Below are 12,176 nucleotides of genomic sequence, written 5' to 3' on the forward strand. Positions count from 1 at the left end.
TAAACATTTTTATAATGTTTTCTGAGGTGCAAATATAATATTTGTATGATTTTTACATGATTTTTACAAATAAAAGGCATTTTTCCTACCCTGATTTTAGCCTCTGATTTGAACGCTCTGTTTGTAGGGGCGTGTCTGTGTGAGACTTCAGTGTAAACGCCCATTGCTGTGATTGGCTAACAGCTTTGCATATGAAATAGCTCAGTATTACTTGTGGAACTCTCGAAATCTTTTAGCACGTTTTACTATTACAACTCTCTCGAGGTAAACTAATCATGAATACTGTTGATTTATAGCATTATGTTTAGATTGTGGCATGACATGTTGCAGTGATGAGCATTGTAGCCGATCACAGACATGTTAAACGCATGAATGCAGTGATCTCGTCATTGCAATTAGATTTCTGCACTCACGCGAATGCTTTCATCATAACTAACTGTGCAAACACAATGTCAATAAGAGATTTGTTGATTCTAATGGGAGTTTTGGCGAGAGTCACTGATAAACTTGCGCTGTTTGGCGTGCTAACAAGGACGCTAAAGACCGCAGTTGTTAACGCTCCTCTTGAGGCCAAGGAAGTGAGGTTTACATGCACAGCTCTTACTGGCCCATGTCTGTTGTCTCCGGTGTCGAAGGCAGACGCGCTAACAAGAACGCTAAAGACTAGCTGGGACAATAAATCGATTCATCGCAATTTGTGGATTGATTCTGAGATTTTCGGTATGCATCTCGATTCTCTCTCCAAACGATTCTGAGCTTAGTTTTTAACAGCAGATGGCGCTCTAGGCTAGTTTTTAACTGCACGCTCAAATGCTCACAACGAAAAGCGCTTGTGCTTTCAGCTGTGTGTGAAATGAGTCCACTTAACTGGTTAAATGTACTTGCACATCAGAATGCTTTTATGACTCTTGCAATTAATATGCACAGCGAACACCCTTGTAACTTGCTTCAGCCGTTTCGAATTTTCGAAAAGATTATTTTATGGAAGATTCAAGCAGTGTGTGTTAGGGATTGGAAGAACGCAGTGTCAACTGCTGTTAAAAACTAAGCTCAGAATCGATTGGAGAGAGAAAAACGATGCATACTGAAAATCTCTCAAAATCGTTTGAAGAATCGAGATGCCTCGATTTATTGTCTGAGCCCTACTAAAGACTGCAGTCTCTAGTGTCAGTCGCTAGTGCTCCTCTTGAGGCCAGGGGAGTGAGGTTTACACGCACAGCTCTTACTGGCCTACAGGAGAGAGTGAGACAGAAAACATATCAGGTATAATATCAAGGTTTACAACATTTAAATAGACACATCAAGCTATAGAAAACGTGTATGTTTCAGTATGTTAGTTGATATTACTTTTGACAAAGCTCTGCTTTCTGAGAGATGTGCAGAGATGGCAATGGCAACTATCTGATTTGCAATCGTGCTGTTCATTCATTCGTGTTTCATATTGTGCAAGGTTTAAATCATTTAAATAAACTAGGTGAACATGTGCACGATGTAGTATTATTGTCAAAAGTACCGACTTCGGTACCAAGTCGTTACTGAAATGTTACAAATGTGTCGATACCAGCATTTTCCTCTAGCATTTTGAGCGCTGTTGAACGGATTTTTAAACACCTCTGATTGGCCATTGTGTTCACGCGCTCAACATGTCTTTGATTGGCTACAATGATCAACGCCTCAAAAACACGCTGACGCCTGCTTTCAAACGCTCTCTTGTCACGCGTGTCAGCTGCTTATTTGCTTAAAGTAAAACTTTTCTCAACTGTCACCGCAAATGGTCTTTGCGAGACATATGCTTTGCATCATTTCAGTTAATCTGTGGCGTCTGTTCTCGCATTCCCATGCTGTTTTTCTGCGAACGCCTGGATGACGTGGTGCCATGTGCACTGTTTGTTTTTGTTAGAGTGCGTACGTGTGTGTGTTAGCATCACAATAAGGCTGAATTGAGCCAGACGGGGTGAGTGGCAGCTAATGGGATGCAGGCAGACGAAGGCCAGACAATTGTGATGGAAATTTTGTTTTTTTTTCGAGTGTAAGGTTGTCTGATACTGAGGTCACTTTTCATGGCTTTTCGTGGGGAAGCTCTGTGTCAGCATTGTGTGTGCTTTGACATTCAAGCTGTTCGCGTGTGTGTGTGTGTATGCGCGTGCGTGCATGTATTTGTACGTGCACTAACTCGCTCGTGTATATCTATATCAAAATATGTGTAATGCATGTCCTAAAACAGATCTGATTGTTTATCTTACTCTACTAGGATTTATTCATGCCCCAGTCGCATTATGTTCGTAAAAATGTCAGCATTATTGATATTCAAACCTCTGTTTATGACCAGTAAGAGTATGATGTTGTCTTTTGATTCACTGCCTCAAAAACAAGGACAGATGTGAAGGCATCAGAGGAACCAGACAAACAGACATTGATGACAAATAAATTCAAAATGTTAATGTGAGAACAAAAACTGTAAAAATCTACTTAATCAAAGCATGATTTACAAACTGTATTCTATTGCAGAACATTTAAAAGAACATTTATGTGAATATAAATCTTTTTGTAACATTATAATTGCCTTTACTGTCACTTTTGATCAGTTGAATGTCCTTGCTGCATAAAAATATTAATTTCTTTAAAAAAAAAAATTGTATAGTGACCCCAAACATTTGAATATGTATTGTATATGCACCAAAAATAACAAAACATCATTTACACAAAAGAAGATATTTTTAAAGAATGTTGGTAACCAGACAGTTGATATGGTAGCCATTGACTTCCATATAGGAAAAAATATATTCTATGGAAGTCAAAATGGCTACCGTCAACTGTCTGGTTACCAACATTCTTTAAAAATATCATATTTTGTGTTCAACAGAAGAAAGAAACTCTTGAGGGTGAGTAAATTGACAAAATTTTCATTTTTTGGTGACTATCCCTTTATTATAATTTTCCTAAAGCATGTTAAAAGGTAAAAAAAAAATGGAGAAGCTAATTAGTATGAACTTATTCTTATGTTGTACAGAGAATAAGTGTGAAATTATCCTAAAAACTCTATATTATGTGGATTAATATTTTGTGAAAATCTGACATATTTCCCAGCTCTATCAGGCATTCACTTATCATTCTGTTTGCACTGCCCTCAGCAAACAGCGGACAAATCACTACAAACAATTTTCCACTTTATCGTGCCATGTGCCAGCCTTTGTCCAAGTGCACATGTGTGCTGGTTTTCTGTCGACTTGTGGGTAAATAAAGAAGTGAAGCCTTGATAAATGCGGCTTTGTGTTTGCTTATGATGTGGAGTCATGTGTACCCTCCATCCAGCGCGTCTCTTCCAAGGACGCCTTGACTTCCCGAGGCCAAAAAAGTGACTGCGAGTCACAAAGAACCCATTCACCACCTCCATCAAGCCATTCATGAGCGTGTGTAAGGGGGAAAGGGAAAGTTATTATATTTTTCAATGGATGTATGTTTTGCACACGTGTGACGTGCGGTCAAGTTCTTGGATGATTTGACTCTTTGTATATGTTTTTCTTCTTCTCTGTCGTCATGCTAGCTACCCTCTCTCTTGCTCTTTGTGAATGATTTGTGGTGTGCAGCCTGATGTGTGTGATAGTCTCTGGCCCAGCACTAATGAATATGACAGGCTTATTTATCACGGTTTAGCTCAGGCCTCAGGGCAAACTGCTCTTCCACCTTTAAACGCAATGCAGCATCCTCACTGTATTACACAGCACAACACACACAGACTCACAAATACATGGACCACAGTCAGAGTAGGCACCAGGTTTAATTTGATGCGGATGAAAAGGAGACAGTAAGGGATGGAAGTATTTGTTGGACTGTCCTTAAAGGGATAGTTCACCTAAAAATAGACATTCTGTCATCATTTAATTATCCTCATGTCTTTTCAAACCTGTATGATTTTCTTTATTTTTAAGAACACAAAAGATATTTTGAAGAATATCCATTTAAAAGTACGGTGACCGTGAGGGGACATGTTCGGTTCACTTATTTTTGTCGTGGCCACAACATATAAACTCGTGAGAATAAACTTCATATTTTGAGAGAACGACATCTATTTGTCGTGGCCACGAGTTGAGGGAGCCACAGCGGCCAATACTGTAACCGTACCATAGTCTATAGACTGGGCTACAGCAGAGATGGAGATGACAGAAGAAATAACATTTTACTTTAAATTAGTAATGTCATATAAAGATATAGTGGGGTCTTTGGCATTAAGACATGGGTACGTTATAAGTGAAAGACACATGAAGCGCATTCTTAGACTTTTTTGTCGCACGCATATTTAGGGACCGTCTCAAAATTACATGCGACATTGGCATAAACGTTTCTAACTTCAATAGCATTTGAAGACAATGACTTAGTCATAAAACCAACTGTACATTGTTCACCCAGGTCTCATGTATGATGCACACCTTTTAGATTTTTGATATTTATTTAAATAAACTGCTAAATCATACGCAAATATTGCTATGTATTTCACTACTGTATGGGATCATATACAGAATATGACAATATTTAAAGCTCAATATCATTTGAAGACAGTGACTTACAGTCATAAAACCAACTGTACATTGTTCATATAGGTCTCATGTATGATGCACACCTTTAATATTTTTGATATTTATGACAATAAACTGCTAAATCATATGCAAATAATGCTATGCATTTCATTACTGTGTGGGATCATATACAGAATATGACCATATTTAAAGCTCAATAGCATTTTAAGACAGTGACTTACAGTCATAAAACCAAATGTACATTGTTCATCTAGGTGTCAGGTATGTGGCAGCAGTGAAATACATAGCAATATTTGCATATGATTTAGCAGTTTATTTAAATAAATATCAAAAATCTAAAAGATGTGCATCATACATGAGACCTGGGTGAACAATGTACAGTTGGTTTTATGACTGTAAGTCACTGTCATCAAATGCTATTGAAGTTAGAAACGTTTATGCCAATGTCGCATGTAATTTTGAGACGGTCCCTAAATATGCGTGCAACAAAAAAGTCTAAGAATGCGCTTCATGTGTCTTTCACTTATAACGTACCCATGTCTTAATGCCAAAGACCCCACTATATCTTTATATGACATTCCTAATTTAAAGTAAAATGTTATTTCTTCTCTGCTGTAGCCCAGTCTATGCTATGGTACGGTTACAGTATTGGCCGCTGTGGCTCCCTCAACTCGTGGCCACGACAAATAGATGTCGTTCTCTCAAAATATGAAGTCGTGGCCACGAGAAAATATATCGTTCCGTCATCATATGATCTCGAGGCCACGACTTTGCATCGCGTGGCCACGACATAATGATGTCGTTACCTCAACAAAATGATCTCGTGGCCACGACTTAATATGACGTTCCCACGAGATATTATGACGTTCTCACGACTTAATATCACGTTCCCACGAGTTTATATGTTGTGGCCACGACAAAAATAAGTGAACCGAACATGTCCCCTCCCGGTCACCGTATAAAAAGAGTCAATGGGGCCCAAAATTACATTAGGCCCTGGTGTCTTTCATTGAATGGACAAAATAGTTATCCATTGCCCAATAATATCTTATGTTGTGTTTTAAAGAAGAAAGAAATGCAAACAGGTTGTCTATCCTTTTAAAGGGATACTTCACCTCTGGAAAGATGAATGTGTATTTAAAATGGGTCATTTATGTAGAAGAAATGTAAAATTATTTTTGAATTTGGAGCTTTCTAGACTGAGAAAAGCCAGAAAATGTATTTTTGACTTATGTGGATGAAAGACAACAACTCCTAGAATACACTTGCTTCGCTGCCCTAGGAGGCCACTCCCAAGCCACACCTACTGGTAAGAGAGCGCAGGGCTAGGCTACTAGTGAGTCTCCGTGACGACGAGTCTGCCCGGGATTTCGAGATCGCCCAAAATGTCCGGGATTCGGCTTTTGTATTCTACAGTCGCCATTCATTGTGTTTACTGTGGCGAGCAGGACGAGGCTGAGGGGCGTGGGAGAACGATGAGAGGCCGGTGGCGTGATTACCGATGAGCAGGACGCGCTGCAGTCAAAGACGCACCAGCTGTGAGACGCAGAGGTCTCGTATCTCTCACGGAGGAGCGGGAATTTTCTTAGCAATGTTAAAACGCACATCAACCGCTCGCTTGTTTAGCGTTCATGTAAACACTACATTCAGATTCACCAATCGGAATGAATTCAGTTAGATTGAAACAAAAGGTGTGCATGTAAACAATGAATGGCGACCACAGAAAGCAAAAGCTGAATCCCGGACATTTTGGACGATCTTGACGGCCGGACATGTCTGGGAAAAAGAGTATGGTAACCCCTGCTACTCAGCTTTCTCCTACTACTCAGCTTTCTCCACAGAACAAGAGCCTGCAAGCTTAGCTTCCAAAGAAAGACGGCTGACTGTGTGTACATTCTGTGAGTGAGATCCCACCCTCTATGGGCGGGTTGAAAACATGCGGGACAGCTCCTCCTACTGGCTGTATTCTTTAGCCTCTGTCCAGAAAATCCTCAGATGACGCAAAAGATTTTTGCGTCATCGGAGGATTTTTTTCCAGATAAAAAATACATACATCTCTCGTCTCAGGGGGATATGAGGGTGGAAAGCACGGCAATTCGAAAATACTACTGGTAATACAAAGCTTAATGCTAAATCCTGAAGTATCCCATTAAACACCTATAGAAATATTTAGTTGTTGTTGTTTTTGGGAAAAAGTATCTTATGTTCACCAAGGCTGCATTTATTTTATCAAAAATACAATACAATTGTGAAATATTATTACAATTTAAAAAAAAAAGTTTTTATTGTAATATATTTTAAAATTCCTGTGTTCAAAACTGAATTTTCAGCATCATTACTCCAGTCTTCAGTGTCACGTGATCCTTCAGAAATCATTCTATGTTGATTTGCTGCTCAGGAAACATTTTATTATTTTTATTATCAAGATTAAAAACAATTGTATTTTGTAACATTATAAATGTCTTTACTGACTTTTGTAACATTATAAATGTCTTTAAAAATTAGCCATTTTTATTTTTCAACAACTAAATTAATAAATAAAAAATTAAATAAAAAAAATGACCCCAAACTTTTAAACGATAAATGCCCAAGACCTCTGTTAAAGATTGCTTCATCTGGAAAGCATATTTTGTGTACAAACAAATGATAAAATACAGACATTTTGTCATATATCACCGTTTTTGCTACAGACATGAATGATGCATTAAATCATGCAGCTTGAGAGGTGATTAACCTCCTCTTTTGTAATTATTTAAATGCACAAAATTATTTATTTATATATACACCTACAGTATACTGTACATCGCAATGCATACATCAGATATAATATTGCAGTTTGCATGAGTAAAATGTGTCTTCTCAATCTGAAAAGATCTTCATGAGATGAACCACCAATTGGCTCTGCTTTCTCATTTCTTCTGGTTTATTTGTTCTACGCAAACACTTGTGTGATTATTTATTTACTTTCACCAGTTAAAGGCTTAATGGATAACAGCTGGGAACAGGACAACCTGCAATAATACAAAAAATTTTTATTTTTTTTTAACGCTCAGCTCCAGTGCTTTGAGAGGTGTAGCAGTTTGATTTATGCATGCTCATACACAAACACAGTCCCTGTTTTTTTTCCTGACAGCAGTTCTCATCGCCATAATGATGCTCAGAATAATAGATAATGGTCAGTTGTCATTGTTTGCCATTTTATTGTGGCTATATACTGTGAAAATGAGGTAGATCTCCCCATCTCATAACCCCAATTCGTAGCTTAACTACCAGGCAGTTCGACCCAGTTGAGTTCATATGACTCAATCCCCAAAGGCCCAACAAACTGTGAGGGCATCGACAATTTTCATATTCATATACAAGAGGTCTTTGGCTTCCCCTGGCTCCCTTCATGGTTGATGACTCCTGTGGGATTCCGTAGGTCTTGGTCATACGGAGGAAGGGTTAGGGGAAGTTCAGAAGCACCAGGCTGCTGTAAATCACATTGAAAGCGAGACGCTGAGTTAATTTGGCTTGAGGCTTTAAGCAAGTGTTTTACTGAGCCCATTGAGAAGCCCACCCCCGTCCCACAATACACTGCATCCCTGTCTTCTCCCACCCTCCAATCTGTTCACCATGTGCCACCTGACCAAAGTATGAACTGGGCTCAATGAAAACGGAAAATTTTTTAAAAGTAAGACTGCCAGTTTTTGCTCTTGCGCCAAGATCTCTTACGTCACCAATCAAGCATAACACAATAACGACCCATAAAGCAGCTTTAAGCCAGAAAGTATTCACCACATGTTAAACAGCGTTAATAGGCTATTAGCAAGCAGAATGAAAGATCAAATTTGTGAAATATTTTTGGAAAGACGTATTAAAATACAGAATGTTTTGCAAACATGATGTCTAGAGAAATGCGTAAAGAATTCCCTTCACGGATGAGAAATGGTGTTTAGCAGGGCTGTCATGATATCATGATTATCGTGGTCAAAAGAATTTACAATAATGATATTATCTCAATATTTACTAAAATTTTGTTATCCGTTAGATTTGGAGTACAGTGTCTCACTTCCGTCTGTCATCTCCAACATGATTTTGTGCAGCAGAAGTTTTTTTTCTCGTTTAATTTCTCTTTTTTTTTAATCACCTAGACCAGGGGTGCCCAATCCTGCTCCTGCCGATCGACTGTCCTGCACAGTTCATCTCCAACCCTAATCAAACACGCCTGAAGCAACCAATTAAGTCTTCAGGATCACTTGAAAATTAAAGGCAGGTGTGTTTGATTAGGGTTGGAGATGAACTGTGCAGGACAGTCGATGGGCAGGAGCAGGATTGGGCACCCCTGACCTAGACTCAAAAAAAAAAAAGATGGATGATTCATCTCCACTTCCTGCCACCGTAGAAAAATGAAGAAGAATGATCAGAAACGCTCATTGCCGATTACGTCATTGAGGCGGAGCTGGGGTATCAAAGGTCCCACCCACACTCCCTTTCCCACAGATTCATTCGCAAACACAGCTGTCAATCATGACGTTACACCCCATTTTATAGCATCAAATAACTAAATAGAACCAAACTTATTGGATAAACGAACACTTGAACATATGTCAGCGTGATAAGAACTACAAGTGAAAATGACTCGTTAATCACCCCAGTCTGCAGGACTTGCCGATCAACAGTGAGCGCAAAAGGGTTGCCCCACAAAACTGTTTTCCTGAAACGGGAAATTATACATTAACCAGTTATCTGCTGACACCCTTTCTGTGTTTTGTTATATTTACATCTCTTGGGACTTTTAGTCCAAAAGTGTGCTCATTCAGATAAAAACGTATGGATTATTGTATGTTTACTTCAAATATCTTTAGAGTAGGCTACTATTTATTTTTATTTTTTTTACCCAAAATAGTATGATTTGAGCATTATGGAGCACTAAATTCTCACATGTAAGTCCACAAGTGAGACTAATGAGGAATACAGTAGGTTCCAAGAAATCCCTAATATGGACAAAGACATCCAGATGAATTAAGAAAAATAGAGAAGAATTAACACCATTGCAACAGTTTTATGGTTTATCTGTGTTCTTCAAGCCATCTCGGGCATTTTCATAAGGATGATGTGTATTTATAATGCAATGCCAATCGACATAGCCTTTATCACTGTATAGAATACTATAAAATAATATTTATTTTTTAATTTCTATTTGACTGAAAGCATGATTTATTTAAGATTTATATACTGTAGATATAACGATATATTGTTATCATAAATTATTTTGGACATGATAAAAGTGTAGTGAAAAATAGTGTCAGCCCTAATACTAATGCATCACCCATTCACTTGTTCTGCAATTGCGCAAACGTTTAATATATATTGTCCAGAAGTTCATAATATAAAACATGACAGGTACAGTAACACTTTATTTGAATGTGTCGTTGTTACATGCATGCATTTAATATAGTAATAACAGTCAATTATGCACAAGCACTTTCAATTGACACTAAACCTAAAAACCTATAATAAGTGCATGCTGTTAATTAGTATTATATTTGTGAAATTACAATGTAACAACGTAACATTAAAATAAAATTTGACCAAATTACAATTACATTGAAAATTTACAATGAAGCGTAAACTCAAGCATGGAAATGGAGGCCTTCATTATTAATTATTAATAATCTGTAAATGTACATTCATGTTCTGAACCCAAGATGAAACATTATTAGCATGCATCATGAATGCTCTAGTTCTTCCTTTGTGAATTCCTTCAGTATCATTGATTATTAAACACCATTCCCTTTCACCAGATGTTCATAATGCATAATCCCAATGCACCAACACACACACACACAGTCACGTGTTTGAGGGGTGTGTCCACAGCTTACCCCCGCGCACCACAGATGCTTGATCCCTCTACTCCAAAACAATGCAGCAAAGCTCTCCAAGTTTGACCTTTCTCTGTGAATGGTTGCCTTGCCAACAGCCTCTGCCGCAGATGCTGAGAGGTCATCCAGACTCTGAAACCCTTTGACCCTCAAATTGCACCTCTTGTTGGGTTCTCCCACCAACGAAAGAAAATTGATTGAGGATTGAGCATTGCCTTTTATAGCTTAAACTCAGTAGCCTTAGATGGTTATTTCATTTGAAATAGCCCTATTAAACAGGTCAACAAGAAACACTGATGGTCTATGCAGACGATATTCCAGTACAGGCATTAGTGACCCATCCTGCAATAACACTGCAGTAATAGGTACAGAGAGTTCCTCTGCAGTACAGTACAGTATGTGGATGACAGTGATGTTCTGTGGGTTTGTGTTGCAGATACAGGGAGCTGGTGGACACTATCCTCACCGACAAGAAGAAAGCATCCGCAGAGGAGAAGTGCCGCCACATTCTGCAGTATTGCAAACTCCAGGGCTGGCAGGTGAGTTTCCAAAGACTTCTACAGAGCTTTAGGGAGCGAGTTTATAAGGAACAGAGATGCTATCATAGATGCACTGATGATGTGTAGGTAGGCAACTTAATTGACCCTTCGCTAAGCCCCGCCCTCCTTAGTTACTGTTGCTACGCCTGTCAAGCTTTTGCGCCTGGCACGTCTATTACAGTATGTATGCACCGGTTTCAGACATTCCCAAGGAGATAATTAGTCATTTTTGGCGAACAGGTGAAAATCTGAGAGATCAAGACTGCAGTATGCATTCGAGGGCTATATCCACGACATAATATGCAAACGATTAGAGAATAATTTCATCAAAATTGAAGCTAAAGCCTATAACGTTAGGTCCCAGCGCAAGCAGTAGCCGCCTCGTACGCTGACCATTCAAATGGGAAACACACAAATTGAGGAACAGCTTTGTGCGTGCATTTGAAAATATTCTAATATTTATAAATCAAACAGCTTATCCATAAGTATTGTGGAATAAACACAAGACATTAGCCTGACCACTTTGCAATGATAACATTCTCCCGCTTATATTTGTAGTGCGCCAGGCTAACGTTACTGCTCACACGTCGTGGGTCATATAAGTGACTAACTTACTGTTATGAACTGATTAAGTTTACATACCAACCTTTTCCTTGGAGATCTCCGGCAAGACCCCTGATGTTCCCTCCTTTTACCTTTTACTTTTACTAGAACTAACACCGGGAGAGTCGCGATTGGGGTAACGTTACTAGTTTGGCCGTCGATTAACAAAATGCTGAAATATATTATTTAGTAACGTTAAATTATGTCAGTGAGCCTCCGTCTTGCCTTTAATCACACTGCCTGATCCACAAGCTGGACAATAACTTTATTCTAGAGCTGCTATAAAGCCAAAACACTTTACTTTTAATTTCCTATTATCACTGTAAAGCTGCTTTGGAACAATCTACATTGTTAAAAGCGATATATAAATGAAGATGATGCCCGGCATTTCTCCCCTTGGGTTTTAGGTTTCGGGAAGGGAACAAAAATCCACCACCCCGTCCAAACTTTTAGGATACCGGGTATCTGATTTGCACAATCCATATGCACAACGCTTCGGCATGTTTCCCTCTCGCTCGAAAGCTTGCCAGACCTCCCGCGCCTAGTTACGGTTGCTAAGCCACGATTGGCCTGTGGCGGTTTTCGGGCGTGGCTTAGCGAAGGGTCAACTGTGCCCTAAGATACCTTATTTTGAG

At 38.9% G+C, this 12,176-nt stretch overlaps 1 protein-coding gene across 8 annotated transcripts in view; it reads left to right on the top strand.

Annotated features, from left to right (window-relative positions):
• myo16 (myosin XVI) overlaps positions 1 to 12,176 on the top strand; it is a 259,231-nt gene that overhangs the window by 206,744 nt on the left and 40,311 nt on the right. For all 8 annotated transcript variants that reach the window (XM_081368813.1, XM_081368814.1, XM_081368815.1 and 5 more), the window contains one exon: positions 10,836 to 10,938. In XM_081368813.1, coding sequence (XP_081224939.1) covers positions 10,836 to 10,938 — 103 coding nt within the window. The remainder of the gene's footprint in view (positions 1 to 10,835; positions 10,939 to 12,176) is intronic.

The sequence above is a fragment of the Scardinius erythrophthalmus genome (assembly GCF_964197995.2).
Source record: "Scardinius erythrophthalmus genome assembly, chromosome: 6".
Taxonomy (NCBI): Eukaryota; Metazoa; Chordata; class Actinopteri; order Cypriniformes; family Leuciscidae; genus Scardinius; species Scardinius erythrophthalmus.